The sequence below is a fragment of the Triticum dicoccoides genome, chromosome 7A (genome assembly GCF_002162155.2).
Source record: "Triticum dicoccoides isolate Atlit2015 ecotype Zavitan chromosome 7A, WEW_v2.0, whole genome shotgun sequence".
In the NCBI taxonomy this organism is placed as follows: domain Eukaryota; kingdom Viridiplantae; phylum Streptophyta; class Magnoliopsida; order Poales; family Poaceae; genus Triticum; species Triticum dicoccoides.
In genome coordinates, this window is record NC_041392.1 from 498,137,560 (window position 1) to 498,153,332 (window position 15,773).

A 15,773-nucleotide genomic window follows, 5' to 3' on the forward strand; every position below is an offset into this window, starting at 1 on the left:
GAATATTTACTCATGACGACATAACTGATTCTTGATCTTGCCAATTCATGAAGTATTGTGTTCTCCAGTAGGAAAAAAGAAGGAATTAGTCAGATTAGGTGAAGACTGGTCATAACTCATAATAACCTGACAAAACTCGGTTTTGGAGAACCCAGATTGTAATAGTCTTTATTCTTGAGATCTTTTTGAGGACACTACATGTTTCAAAAGCATATTCTATGCTATTTTGCAATATAGAGAGTTGGTGTTGTCAGAAATTAATCTTTGGTATGACAGATGAGAGCATGAATTAGGAAGCTAATTTTATTTCCTTTTATCACCCTATTATTGGCGTGTTATTAATTATTAATTTTGAAGAGCTATGGTTGCTTTGGGTTTCTTATGTGAAGGAACATAAGAGTAAATTCCCTATAACCATAACTTTTGGGCCAATGTTAACGCACGCAGCCACTATTTAAATTTCATTGCCGTGATCCTCAAGCTACTACCACCAATGAACCCGTGTGCCACCCTGTTCATGGACCTACACCGCTTACTCGTGGCCCTCAAACCGCGACGATGATAGCTGTGCCAACTGCCACCACTATCGGCACTTGCTAGTGTGCTGACATGTGGGATGGAAGAGGGTTCTATCTGTCATATCCCATTGTATTTAATTTAGGTGGCAGAACTGGGTTTCTTGACCCATTGCCCCAAAAGTTATCATTATATGAAGCTAAGTTAAATGGTTATGCGTGTCCATTGGCCCAACAGTTGTGTCTATGGAAATTACTTGAAGATAAAAATGGGCCATTAAAATATTGTGGATAAAGAACCTGGGCTTGGAACTGCCAAGACCAAGATTCTTGTTAGAATCATTGTGTCAATGTACTAACTCCTTGGAGGGGTCACCCAGGAATCAACTTAAGTCTCTAGTCTTATTAATTGTTCCAGTTGATTCCTGTTTGGTTGACTTCTAGCTCCAGGTTTGTTACTATCCCTATACACTATGTGATTCCTAAATATGACATGCATATCTTATATATTGTTTCAGAATTTCCTGATGAGGTGGAGACACCCTTAGATGTCCCGGCAAGAAAACGTTTCGCAAAATACAGAGGTCTAAAATCATTTAGGACATCATCCTGGGATCCTAAGGTGCGTATGATTTTGCTATTACTGCCTAGTGCAAATTTAATATAAACTTTATGTATGTCAGGTGACGTGGTTGTTTCTCCCCATTTTATTGACCTCAGGAATCTTTGCCACCTGAATATGCAAGAATATTTGCATTCGATAAGTTTACACGAACACAAAAGCACGTGCTTGCTAAAAGGGCTGAGCTAGATGAAGAAAGCTCAAAGGATTGTGCCCGAATAGGATCATATGTTATGCTTCACGTGAAAAATGTTCCTACAGATGTTGCCTCCAAACTTTGTCATCCATCAAGAAGATTACCTGTGGTTGTTTCTGGTCTTCTTCAACATGAGTCGAAAATTTCAGTTCTTCATTTCAGGTATTCATTTTTTCATCTACTTGACAAACTCACGTGGTCCAATTTTCTTTAAGTATGCATATACTAAGTTGTGTATTAATTTTTATTGATGGATCCTGTTAGTGCGTGCTTATATGAATATTGGCATGCTGTGCATGTGAACAGGCTGTAACATAGTTTCATTCAAAGCACTCATTGACGATTCAATATAATTTGGATGTTTGGTTAGTGTAAGTTCGGGAGTAATTGTGTTATTCCTCAGGATTCCCTTGGCTACTAAAGTGGTCTTGTGTAGGACGTTCATACTAACTTGACAATAGTAAGCCAGTATACCTCCACTAGCTTTGTGTTGACTGTTGTCTTATTGTACACATTATGTGCATTATCTTGGGTTTCCAAACTTGTATTTGTTTGCTGGATACATAATGCTAGAATGCCCCTGCACTGAGCTTTAATTGGCACTTGCTATTTATTGCAGTATAAAAAAGCATGACTCCTATGAAGCTCCTATCAGAAGTAAGGAACCTCTTATTTTCAATGTTGGATTCCGGCAGTTTACGGCAAGGTAATGAAAGTTCAGCCATACCATTGAGAATAATATACTCCCTCTGACAATTAATATGGATCGGAGGGAGTAGATTTTTTTTTCATTTTTTGTATAGGTATATGCCGTTGCACTGTATAACCAGAGAAGTATCTTACTGATTGTTTTGACCCTTCTCTAGGCCACTATTTTCATCTGACAACATCAATTGCAATAAGCATAAGATGGAGAGATTTTTACATCATGGGCGATTTTCTATTGCTTCCGTCTATGCTCCAATTTCCTTTCCACCCGTTCCTCTGATTGTTTTGAAGAACATAGATGGGCAACAACCTGTCATTGCTGCAGTAGGTACACTGAAAAGTGTGGATCCTGACCAGATTATTCTCAAAAAAATTGTTTTGACTGGGTAAGTTTTGGTAGCATATTTTACAAGGCAAATATGCCTGCAACTTGTACATTGTTTTCCTACCATATTATGTACTTGTGTCCACACAGTTTCATTTGTAGAACTGATTATTGAATGTTATATTTCTGTATTTTTAGAATTAATTATATGTAGTTGCATTCATACAAAATTTGGTTCCCATCATAGTCACGGTGCCCCAGTTGGCTCCAAGTCCCTCCCCTCTATTAGAGGGTGGAGGGCTGATGTAGGCTTGAACCAGGAGGTATCTTTCAGTTTTTCTCCTATGATGAAGGCCTTTTAAGTGGACCTAGTTTCTTTCGAAGTCAAAATATTGGGCGATTGGTTTCTGAAACTACTCTTATCTATACCATTAGTGCTATATGTAGAAGGGGATTCATCTATGGAGAAATGGGAACATATCTTGCAATTTTGTTTGGTTGGAGGATAGAATAATAGAGCTAAACCAACTGTTACAGTAGGTTCTACGCGGACCTGAAGTAGGTGCATTTGTACTTAATTTTACTGAGATACTAATACTATGCTTTATAGAAGAATAAACAAACACATTCTTTGAGGAAAAATATAGAATACTATTTTTTTAGTTGACCAAAAAATGATCAGAAACTGGCTGGTTAGCGCCCTAGCCTAGCTCGGCAATTCTTCAAAGTTCCTCTCTCGGTAATTCTTCAAAGTTCATGTTCTTTAGAATGTTCAAAAGGGGATATATCAGATGATGCGGGCTGCTTAATCTGTCTAGGGTTGCAATCTTGTATTTTTTGTTGTTTCAACCTGAACTGAACAATTGCAATCTGCCCATCTTGGAATTTTTCTTGGGATTCTCAGGATGAAATTGACATAGATTGATCATATGAAAACGTTCTCAGTTGATGCATACACTTAACTCAGGATAGGAAGAAGGGAAATTGAAATGTAATCAATAAAAAATAAAGCCAAAATAACAAGTTGTAGATGGGAGAGCACAGATTCAAATGGTTTTGGCTGAAACTGTTTTCTTGTCCCAACACATTATGTGAGAAAAAAAAGTATTCAGCCTTGGAATTTTTCTTGGAAGTTGTTCTTCCTGGTCATATTTTGAATACATGCACCGCTGATGCTTCCACTTGATCTACTGTGATATGCGTAAAGTATTTCACCCCTTGAATGGTTCTTGTTTTGGTTTCATCTAATCAATGCTGTCCTATTTGACAACTTGTGCAGGTATCCCCAGAGAGTCTCGAAACTCAAAGCAATGGTGCGGTACATGTTCCACCACCCAGAAGACGTCAGATGGTTCAAGGTGAGTGTTTCGGTGTTGTATCGATATATCCCATCACTTTGTCTTCACTGCTAGTAACACACACCATTGTTTTTTGCAGCCTGTCGAGCTGTGGACGAAACATGGCAAACGCGGCCGGATCAAGGAGACTGTCGGCACTCACGGTATGTTTGACTGATCCCGCAGCCGATGTATTGGTGCAGTTCGATCTGGTTTTCTGTGTCTGAACCCTTTCTATTCTTGCCCCCAGGTTCCATGAAGTGCATATTCAACAGCAGCGTCCAGCAGCATGATACCGTGTGCATGAGCTTGTTCAAACGAGCTTTCCCCAAATGGCCAGAACAGTTCTATCATCAGATATAAGAATACTCGTATACTTTGCATACCGGCTATAAAGGTTGCGAACGAGCTTCTGGCTCTCGGTGGATTGTATCCCGTAGCCCATGGAAGTGGAGTGGTGGCGCGTGCTTGTTTGATGCAGCTCATATAGGTCTTGTACCAAGATGGAGGGAGATGCAGCTTTGCTGTGTGTTGTATTGCCTTGACTGTTTTGTCTGTTTATGTTACCATCATGGCTGGATTTTGGGCTTACTGATAATACCTCTCAATTTAGTGTGTTGTTTTCTTGCACCAGCCATCTGCTTGTGTGTGATGCATAGCTCTTTCTGAATTTAATATTGGTTCGCAGTTATGCAGAGAATGGCTTTGTAGCACAGTGTTTTGTTTCGATGTAAGATAAGTTACGGAGGTTCAGATTTTCCATTGGAAGAAACGGTTGTGCTCAGCCGCTCAGGGAACAACCTTGGAACATTTCTCTTGGACAGAAATAACCTTAAACAACGTAGTATACGATCGTTCATCTGCTTCCTTTTGTTCCAATAAGATTGCAATTGTGTGGCTGGCGTTTTGTATCCGAGTGCAGACTGTGCTTGAGTTGTACTCCCTCCGTCCCAAAATTCTTGTCTTAGATTTGTCTAGATACGGGTATCTAGACAAATCGGTATCTAGACAAATCTAAGACAATAATTTTGTCTAGATACGGGTATCTAGACAAATCTAAGACAAGAATTTTAGAACGGAGGGAGTATTAAGTCTTTGTAGAGATTACTCTATAGACCATATACGGATGTATATAGATATATTTTAGAGTATAGATTAGTGAAATTTCTCCAAAGACTTGTACTCCCTCCGTCTGAAAATACTTGTCATCAAAATGGATAAAAAAGATGTCTTTAGAACTAAAATACATCTAGATACATTCCATTTTATTCATTTTGATGACAAGTATTTCCGGATGAAGGGAGTACTATTTAGGAATCGGAGGAAGTATGTTGCACATGTTTGGCGCCTTTGGCACTTCCATCCACGTTTGTCACCACTTGAGGTCCCATTCTCATATCAACTAGCAATTTGAGAATGACAGACATAGCTGCTAGTTGATCTGTCCCATTCTCATATCAACTAGCACTTGTATCCGAGTGCAGACTGTACTTGATTTTTATGTTAGGTTGCAAAGGTTTGGCGCCTTTGGTGATAATATGGCTGCTTGGATCTGGAGAAGATTAGCTTTGCGACACTTTGGAACCTACATTGTCATTGTCAAATCAACTAGAATTCTGACTTCAAAATCAATAGATCAAGAGGAGATGAGCATAGAATAAAGGACGAGGAGGAAGGTGAAAGTGGCATCCGGCCCAACGCCTCACAGCCTCCAAATATGGAATGACCTTTTTGGCCAAAATCATCATATCGGCGATTATTATGTCAAAATCTATGTACTTCGCCTTGAATTAGCTTTTGTCGCACAGCGAACTGTAGCTGATTTTGTCTGAAGCCCAAACAAACAGGGCCCAATTCAGCTTGGAGCATCGAACCGCATGCATAGAGGAGCATCGCGAAGGGGATATGTAAGGCGGCGGAGTTGATCGACCCTGGGACGGGCCAGTGGGATGTGGCGCAGGTGAATGATATTCTCTGGCCGATGGAGCTGCAAGCCCCCTCCGTCATAATTTTGAAGATGGTCGGGTGTACAAGATGACAAGCGCGGTATACTCATCCATTACCAGCTTGAGTATACCCACCACAACCAGGACCTCAAGTGGTGAACGTGGATGGAAGTGCCCCAGCGATGAGAATGGGACAGCAATTGCTCCTGCCATATGTCACTGCAGGAGCGGAATGTCAAAACAGAACAAATTTAGAACTACTAGTAAATAAAAACCTGCAATTAACCAACTGTGAAAGCAGGAAATTAAGCAGAGTAAACCAGTAAGTAGAATCAAAGCAAATAGCAGTGTGACATTTGAACCGGCAGCACATAATAGCACCTCCCATGCCCCACCCAGCCTCTCTAAATAAAACTCCCCCAAAAATAGATCCCAGCCAGCCATGGATGCTGCTGCTGGAGCTAGGGGTAAACTCTGACAAACCATTGCTGCGCTGCTACTCGACATTTTTTCAGATGGAGTACTATCTACTAGTACATTTTACATTGGCATTCTCATATCAACTAGCAATTTGACTTGATTCAGTGGATCAAGAGCATACAAGAGCCAAATTTAACTTATACTGTAGAATAAAGGACAAGGCCATCAGCTCATATCCTCATCAGAGGATTCACTCCCTCCCGTTGTTGCATCGAATTCATCAGAGTCACTGTCCTGATAATAGAAGGGAAATTGTATATCTTCCCTGCCCATATCGTATATCCCTTCTAATGGGTGCCTCAATTCACCCATTCCTTGGTTCTCACATGCATAACATTCACCTGCCAAAGTAAATCACAAAGTTAGAATCTTTTTAGGTCCACTACAAGTCATAAGGTGAAAATTTTGCATACCATATTGATCTTGCTCCAAAGGATAACAGACATAGCGTTTTATCATGCATATCGATTTGACCTGAGCGAAGTACATAGCCGATGTCCAATCAGCTGAGCCAGGCTTCTTTGTCTTGACAGTAAAGTTGAAGTGATAAAACGTCTTCAAATAATGCTCCACATGGAAACATTGATGGACAAGCTCGTCAAATTCATAATCAAGTCCCTAAGATGAAACAAGTGTTAGTCATACTTCTCCACAGTGCCAACAATAAAAATGATTTAGAGCAGAAATGCAGAACCTTAAGTTCACCTTTGCTCTCAATGTATCTTCTGAAAGCCACCATCGCCTCCTCGCTCAGCCATCGTTTCGCATTTGCAGCAGCTTCTTCCTTTTTAGAAGCATAAGTATGTTGCCCTCGCGCTTCAACTGATTGTGTTTGTTTTTCAGCTTGTTTATCTGCATATCGTGTATTAGCTTGATAGTCAAGTGGCCAATATCCTCATGCTTGGAATAGTTGAGCTCGTTCTTGATCTTGTTTTCTTGCAAATTCTATACTACCTTGAAAATCGAGTGGATACAATCTTCCAAGTTTATGCTTGCTAGATATAAAAATATCAGAATGCGGTCAGCAAAACATGGTTAATAATGTAATCTACACATGTACCAAATACAAGGGGCAGGATGCAATACACTGATTCGCAACTAAATTGAACTTGCAGTAATAAACTATAAGCACTCTTTACTTGGATACAGGAAAAGGTTCATGTAATACACCTTGCTTTATTCACAAATGAACCTCTGATTATAGTATTCGTGTATGGGTATAATACTAAAACCAGGTTCTAGAAGTACAGATGATGTGGGGTTCACTATGCATAGCAACTGAGCTAATCTGCATTATGACCTACGAAAGACAGATCGCATAGCTTCAATAAAAGGTATTGTGTTGGCGTAAAGAAACATATCAACACAGTGTTTTCTGAAAATCAGTATCCATCATATGAGATTATGAATCGACTGTTTCAGCATGCATCACCATCCGTGCTTTAGTCAATTTCTATTGTGACTAAATTGGAGGCTTGGAAGTCCTTATGAAAAAAAAACAGTTATCAAATAACAATCTTCAATGTACGAGGAATCAGTGATTATTTCTATGTCCTGTGATTAGTCAGCGGATAATCCATGATTCAGTTTAGGTGGAGGTTGTGATTCAGAAGAAACAACCCAGGCACACACCTGGGCGGCAGGCCACAGCCAACTGGTTGTGGTTGACAACCGGATCCTGGATAAACTACAACCAAAGTATCAAAATAAACACCTAGTAACAGACTGCCTCACCGCCAACAATAGGTTTCAACACAAAAGAGAGAGAGAGACACCCAAAGAGCGCGTCCCTGAGACTGGGCTGGGATTGTAGCGAAATTAAACTTGAGGCTTGGGCGTACTATCTCACTGTTGATTGAGCCAGTTCACAAACTACAGTAGTATAGATAGAAGAAAATAAACGGGCAGGGAGGTGAAGGGGAGGAAATCTCACCGAGTCCCAGTTTCACTCCAAGAGGATCCGTCGCTGGCCATCACGAGGAGGGCGGAGTACAACCTAGAAAACAAGTTTGGGTCTCTCCCTCAATTTAGGCGATGAACACTTTTTGTTTTGATTTCTATAGGGAACAGGAGGCCTCCAATTCCACGCTTTAATGCCCGGAAGACCGAAACAGACCGAAATCACAAATTGAGTACTCTTTGCTTGCAAAAAACACTTCACTTTTCCAGGTTGCGACAAGTGGCGTACATGCAGCGCACCACTTGTCACAACCCGGGAGTTTTCACTTTTTTCGTAGATTTGTTTATTCAAAACGTTTTATCTTTTAAACCGTGCGTCTAAATTTTGAACTGTTTTCATCATTGGATTCCTCGCGTCAAGATCTTTAAAACTAGATCCCATGTTGATAGATTTTGATGAATTTTTTTCATGAAAAAAACCAGGCGAAAAAACCGAACCGGGAGCACGGTTTTTTCCCTTTCCGAAAGAGACACGCCCGTGCCTCTCGTGAATTCACACCCGTGCCTCTTTGTGGAAGCAAAATCGTGACTCTCGTGGAAGGAAAAAATACAGAAAACGTGTATTTTTTCCCTTTCTAAGAGGCACGGCCGTGACTCTCACGAAAGCACAACCGTGCCTCTCGCGGAAGCAAAACCGTGACTCTCGCAAAAGAAAAAGAAAACAGAAAACGCGTTTTGATTTTTCCTTTCCGAGAGGCACGGCCGTGACTCCCGCGAAAGTACAACCATGCCTCTCGCGGAAGCAAAACCATGACTCTCGCAAAAGAAAAAAACAGAAAACACGTTTTTTTTTCGTTTCCGAAAGGCACGGCCGTGACTCTCACTAAAGGGCAACCGTGCCTCTTTGCGAAAAAAACCTTGACTTTCGTGGAAGAAAAAAGGAAAACATGTTTTTTTCGTGCAAAATTTTTTTTTCGAATTTTTTTTATCGAAAAGCTAAGGAAGACCGGAAGAAAACCAAAACATCGAAAAACCCTAGGAAAAAAACCGTTTAAAAAGCCGAAAACACGTGCAGAAAAATTAAAAAACAAAATTTGAAGGGAACGTCTAAAGCGCGACACGTGGCGAATGGCTGAGAGCGCGTCAAATGGCGCTGATCGTTACGAGTCTTCCGAAAGAGCGCTCGTTAACTAGTTGCTCCCGAAACAGAGGAGGAAACAGAGAACTCCTCCCCAGCGCCCATCATGGGCCGGCCCAACAAGAGGTCAGCGCTAGCACGGGGACGCGCCGGTTTTTCTGGTTCGCTGGTCGCTATGACTGGTCCACTGTTGACCGGTGGCTTTTGTAGAAAAATACTATTTAAAAAAGGATTCAGAAAAATCATGAATTCGAAAAAAATTCATGAGTTCAAAAAAAAACTAGAAGGATCTGCAAAAAATTCACAAATTCGGAAGTTCAAGAAATTGAAAAAGTTCACAATTTTGAAAAATATTTCACGAATTTGAAAAAAAGTCCCCAAATTTTAAAAAATGGATTTCAAAAAAGTGCATTCACTTTGAAAAAAATATTTTGAAAATCAATTGCGGATTTCTAAAAACTCATTGATTTTGAAAAAAATATGCATGGATATGAAAAAAAATCATGGATTTGGAAAATGTTCTTCAATTTTGAAAAGAAAATTCATGAATTTGGAAAAATTGGATTTTGAAAGAAAAACTTAAATTTAGAAAAACTTTGTGGGTTTGAATATATTCATGCATGAAAAAAGTTTTTTGATTCAGAAAATAATCATAAATTTGAATAAACTTCACATGTTTTGAAAAAATAGGTTCACGAATTTTACGAGAGTTCTCAAACATGAAAAAAGTATGCGCATTTAGAAAAGGAAAAAACAAAAAAACTGTCTAGAAAACAAAAAAATATGAAGAAAAAAAACAACCTGAAGCTTCACAAAACAAGCAACAATCACTCCTGAGAAAAAAACGAAACAGGCTCGCTGCGGCCGAAGAAGGAAAAAAAACTAAGATGGGTCAAGCCCAAATGAAGGAGGGGGTGTGTGGTCCGGTCATGGACTTTGAAGAAAAAAAACTAAGATCGGTCGCTAGTTTTGTCAGCTGTTTTTCTTTCCGATTTCTTTTTGTTGTTGGTCTGCAATGTGAAGCAGTGATGAGCTTTTGATTAGAGACAATTTCCTTAGTATGGATGCTGATAGAATTTTGAGTATCCCTTTGAGCTCGAATATGACCGATGATTTCATTGCATGGAAGTACACAAAATCATACACCTTTTCTGTGTGGTCGGCATATTATGTTGAATGGAAACATCAGTATGGAGCACAAAGGAGGAAACACAATGGTCCTAGTACATTTAGAAGCATGCTACATTGGTACTAGTACCTAAGCAAGGAAACATGATGGTCATACAACATGTATGAGCATGCAAATTTGTCCTATCTACCATGAACACCATGCAGGTAAATAAAAACTTGCAGTTCACCAATCATGACAGCAAGAATTTAAAGCAGAGTAAACCAGTCACGTCAAAGCAAATACGAGAGTGACACTAGAACCGACAGCGCATAATACCAGTGTGACAAACCATTGCTGCGCTGCTACGCGACATTTTTCAGATGCTGCTCGAGCTAGGAATATGTTATGCATTGGCATTCTCAAATCAACTATCAATTTGACTTGAATCAATAGTTCAAGAGCATACATGAGCTTTCCCGCAAAATAGAGAGCATAAAAGATCTACAGCTAACTCACAGTACTAGAATAAAGGACAAGGCCATCATCAACTCTTATCCTCATCAGATGATTCACCCCCTCCCGTTGTTGGATCGAATTCATCAGTCACTGTCCTCATAAAAGGGAATTGTGTATCTTCCCTGCCCATATCGTACACCCCTTCTAATGGGTGCCTCAAGACACCCATCCCTTGGTTCTCACATGCATAACATTCACCTGCCAAAGTAAATCACAATGTTAGAATCTTTTCAGGTCCATTACAAGTCAAAAGGTGAAAATTTTCCATACCATATTGATCTTGCTCCAAAGGATAACAGACATAGCGTTTTATCATGCATATCGATTTGACCTGAGCGAAGTACATAGCCGATGTCCAATCAGCTGAGCCAGGCTTCTTTGTCTTGACAGTAAAGTTGAAGTGATGAAATGTCTTCAAATAATGCTCCACATGGAAACATTGATGGAGAAGCTCGTCAAATTCATAATCAAGTCCCTAAGATGAAACACATGTTAGTCATACTTCTCCACAGTTCCAACAATAAAAATGATTTAGAGCAGAAATGGAGAACCTTAAGTTCATCTTTGCTCTCAATGTATCTTCTGAAAGCCACCATCGCCTCCTCGCTCATCCATCGTTTCGCATTTGCAGCAGCTTCTTCCTTTCTAGAAGCATAAGTATGTTGCCCTCGCGCTTCAACTGATTGTGTTTGTTTTTGAGCTTGTTTGTCTGCATATCGTGTATTAGCTTGATAGTCAAGTGACCAATATCCTTGTGCTTGGAATAGTCGAGCTCGTTCTTCATCTTGTTTTTCTTCAAATTCTATACTACCTTGAAAGTCGAGTGGATAAAATCCTCCAAGTTTATGCTTCCTAGATAGAAATATCAGAATACGGTCAGCAAAGCATGGTTAATAATGTAATCTACACATGTACCAAATACAAGGTGCAAGGTGCAATAAACTGATTCTCAACTAAATTGAACTTGTATTAAATAACTATAAGCACTCTTTCCTTGGATATAGGAGAAAGTTCATGTAATAAACCTTGCTTTATTCACAATGAACCTTTGATTATAGTATTCATGTATGGGTATAATACTAAAACCAGGTTCAAGAAGTACAGATGATGTGGGGTTTGATAGATCTCTGGATCGGTTAGGGTTAAGGATTCACGGTGGTCTTTACCTTTTCCTTGGATCGGTGAGCCCGATGGGGTGGCCATGGTGGATGGCGGCGGTGGTGATGGCAGATCATGGGCGAAGTGGTGGCGGTGCTTCCCATCAGCACTGCACTAACCCTAGATCAGTAGGGGATGTAGGTGGGGTGTACGGCATCGTGACGAACCTCGTGTTGCGACCCGTGGTCCCCACCTCTTTATATATAGTGCAGGTGACAGGGGCCCGTCACCCATAGTGGGTTGAGCGCCCCCGATCAGGGCACGGATCTAAGGGCCCGGTGGGCCATTGGGCCCACACGGTCGAGATCATCCTAACATTCTCCCCCTTGATCTCAACTTTTACTTTTGACCTTATACTTTTATTTTACTCGTTTCATAACAGATCAATACATAGAACATGTTTCATCGTCACAGCTCAATTGCCGATAGAATCAGACAGCCACAACGCACCTCTCTGTTTTGAAACAAATTCTTTAACCTTGGGCCCTTTATTGTCCGGAAATCTTAGACTATACCATAAAACCCATGTCGACTATGTGTTCTCCGAACACATTGGGCAGTAAGCCTTTAATAAGCAGATATGCAAACACTTATCTATTGCTTTTATGCTTCAAGCATTTCTACATAATTCTAGACTTTCTCCTTTACAATGCATAACTCTGTGTCAGTGTGTTTGGCATCAACACTTGACTCGTTGTCATATGAGCGAAAAACTTAAAATGGTTATCGTTGTTGTCAACCATTATTAACTCCGGGTACAGGTCTCCTTAACCATTTTGCCTGTCCCTCAGCCTCATATCAAGCTATAAAATATCTTTGCATCACATTGATGATAATTGTTTCATTCTTTGGAGCTTTTCCACACAAAAACCTCCAAGTATGAAAGTTAGCGACAATTGTGGATTTCGCTATACATTTCACAAGTCTTGTCTATGTACTCACAATCTTTTGAGAACACTTATTTCTTTCAGGATGAGGCCGATATCTTTGACTCCATTCCAGTGATCTATATATGGACTGGACATTGCCAAAACAATCCGGATACGTGGACTGTGTCAGGGTAATATATTGAGCTTCCAACAGCTGAAGCGTATGGTACCATATCCGTTTTCAATCTTTTCTCATCAACTTTTGGAACACCATAGTTTCCAGTTCCATTACCCTTGACTATAAGAACAGACGTAGGTTTTCTCGCATGCATACTTTAGAGACCTTTGTTAGCATGTCCATGCGACATTCCTAACACCCCATTTTATTCTTTTCTTGGTGAATCTCAATATTTATAACGAGAGACACTCTACCGAGAAATGCAATTTTGAACTTTGAGGTCAAGAACTTCTTTTCTCCTCCTGCAGTAGATTGACATCACACTAGCAAGTAAGACGTCATCCACATGCACAAGATTGGGAAATGAATTTCCCATTCTATAACTTTGCATGAATATAATTGTCCTCCCATTTTCTTTAACCCAAAATAACATCTGATTCTTTTAACTTTAAATGCCACTGTCTAGAGACTTGCTCTAGTCCATACAAAACTTCTTGAAGCAGTATCCCTTGTGTTCTTTACTTTCATCTGATGTAACTCAGATCATGATGTCGGTCATGATGTGCCACTAACACTCATTGTAATTTGTTCATTCTCTTTGCACAAAATCTTTCGATTCAAGTCGTGCTTTACACCTTTACATATTTCCTTTGGAGTCACATTGACCTTGTAGACCTTTTATAGCCTACTGTTTATGCTCCATTGGAAATTACTTATGAGTCCCAAACATTGTCGGGATTCACCAATTTTATTTCATCTCACATAGTCTCTTATCATTTAGACAAACAGACACTTTTCTAAGCTCGATTGAGCGCTTTAAATGAGGTGGGATCAACCTCGATTTGAATTTCACTAACATAGACTTTATAGTAATCAGAAGTATCTGATTTTCTCATTCCTTGAGACCATCTGTGTCTCAGGTACTGGCACTTCTTTTATATGGGGCTGTTGTTGCTCTGTCATTGCTAAGAGGCAAATTAATTCTATAGTCTTTTATTTCCAAGAGGCAATAGGTTTTACAAGGACCTGTGTCACAAGATCCATGTGTACTCATTCTTCCTTTATAGAGCTAACATCAGGTGTTGTATAGGTCATACAACATGCTCCCCCAGATTACTCCATCTTCACTAAAAATGGTGTATCTTTAAACTTTATTATTTGGGTTTATTCTGTTAAAACTTTCTTCTTTATGGCACTTTAAACATCATCTTAGTATTCCTTAATCTGCTTTCGGAACTGTAAAAGATCCAGGAATACATCTATTTATTTTCTTTAGGGGTATTATTATGATCGTCGTACTCCCCCAGACGATCACATTCTTCATTAATGGATATCACATATTTCTTTCTCCCCCTCGAAATGTGGCAAGAACTTTTCTGCCACAATTTTGAAAGACCATTCACAACTCTTGTGAATTGAGGAAACTTTGAGTATCTACTTCATTTATCTGATTACTTCATATGTAATGAAGTTATCTGTTAACTGGTATGGGAGTACTTTTTCCTTATTACTCATTCCATTCCGGAAACTCAAAATAGTTCTTTATCGTTAGTACTTTTGCAAGTCACACTTGCATATCATTCTTATCTTTAGGTTCGTCTGTAACTTTTATTCTCTTTTGGATTTATTGAGTGCTTAATGACCGTTACACATAAGGTGTACGGTCGATACTAGGAAAGCATAATAGCTACTCCATACTTTTCTCCCAGAGTGGGACACATTAAAAGCACATGAGTCATCATATCTTTCTCCTGTCATACAGGATAAGTCCTTTGCCAGAATTTCTCCCGCCATACGATATTTTTGACATAATAATATGTCAACTTTACCCCGTTAATTACGCAGGTATTTTCCCAGACTTTTCCCGCCATGCGGGTTTTATCATAATCATCTTCTCCCGCTATGCGGGTAATTCCCTGTAAGGGACATAAATGCAAGAATTGACTCTTTTGACTGCATTATTCCATCATCAAATTTAGGAATAAATCCTAATGCTCTTTGACACACATGCTTGATCCGATGTTGGTCAAATTAAACACGCATGTTGCTTGTTTCATCTCAAATCATGTTGACTGATAAATCTTCTTCATATAGAATACATGAAAGACATTCATCAACCAAGACTCTCAATGATCTATCTGTTTTCTTCTCTTGGATTAATATCCAAGAATTCTTTTCTTTTGAAGCCATTCTTTAGAGAGAACATACTCCCTCACGTTAAGACCTTTCTTGGTCATCTTTCGGGTCACGAATACCCAGCCATTCGTTTTCACGAATGAAAGCATGGAAAACTTTTAGTCTGAGAAAAAAATCCAATAATCAACAATATTGAGCATAAAAAATAAGCCCATGTTGGTCTAGTTAAAATATATGCACATTAAACTTTTAAAACCTTCTTCTATATTCTAAATCATCGTTGGGAAGAATTAGAATAAAACATCATCCTTCTACATTAATTCCATATCACCGTTGGGCGGAAATGGAAATAATGCATATAACTCATAAACAATGTGATGATAGTATTTCTATTAAACAACTTTCCTAAGAAATAATCATCATCATCAACTTTATTGCAGCGGGAACAAGAAATATACATTTCTCTAGTTCAAGAGCATTTCTTGATCTTTATCTTGTTGGGGAACGTAGTAATTTCAAAAAAATTCCTACGCACACGCAAGATCATGGTGATGCATAGCAACAAGAGGGGAGAGTGTAGTCTACGTACCCTCGTAGACCGACAGCAGAAGCGTTATGACAACGCGGTTGATGTAGTCG

General features: G+C 39.5%; 1 protein-coding gene across 1 annotated transcript in view; it reads left to right on the plus strand.

The window, feature by feature from the left end:
• Positions 1-4,465, plus strand: part of LOC119327955 (pre-rRNA-processing protein TSR1 homolog) — a 10,411-nt gene extending 5,946 nt beyond the window's left edge. The window contains exons 15-21 of the mRNA XM_037601011.1: positions 1,034-1,137; positions 1,236-1,495; positions 1,953-2,039; positions 2,200-2,427; positions 3,646-3,724; positions 3,804-3,867; positions 3,954-4,465. Of these exons, the coding sequence (XP_037456908.1) occupies positions 1,034-1,137; positions 1,236-1,495; positions 1,953-2,039; positions 2,200-2,427; positions 3,646-3,724; positions 3,804-3,867; positions 3,954-4,066 (935 nt within the window). The 3' untranslated portion in view covers positions 4,067-4,465. The remainder of the gene's footprint in view (positions 1-1,033; positions 1,138-1,235; positions 1,496-1,952; positions 2,040-2,199; positions 2,428-3,645; positions 3,725-3,803; positions 3,868-3,953) is intronic.
• The last annotated feature ends 11,308 nt before the right edge of the window (positions 4,466-15,773 follow it).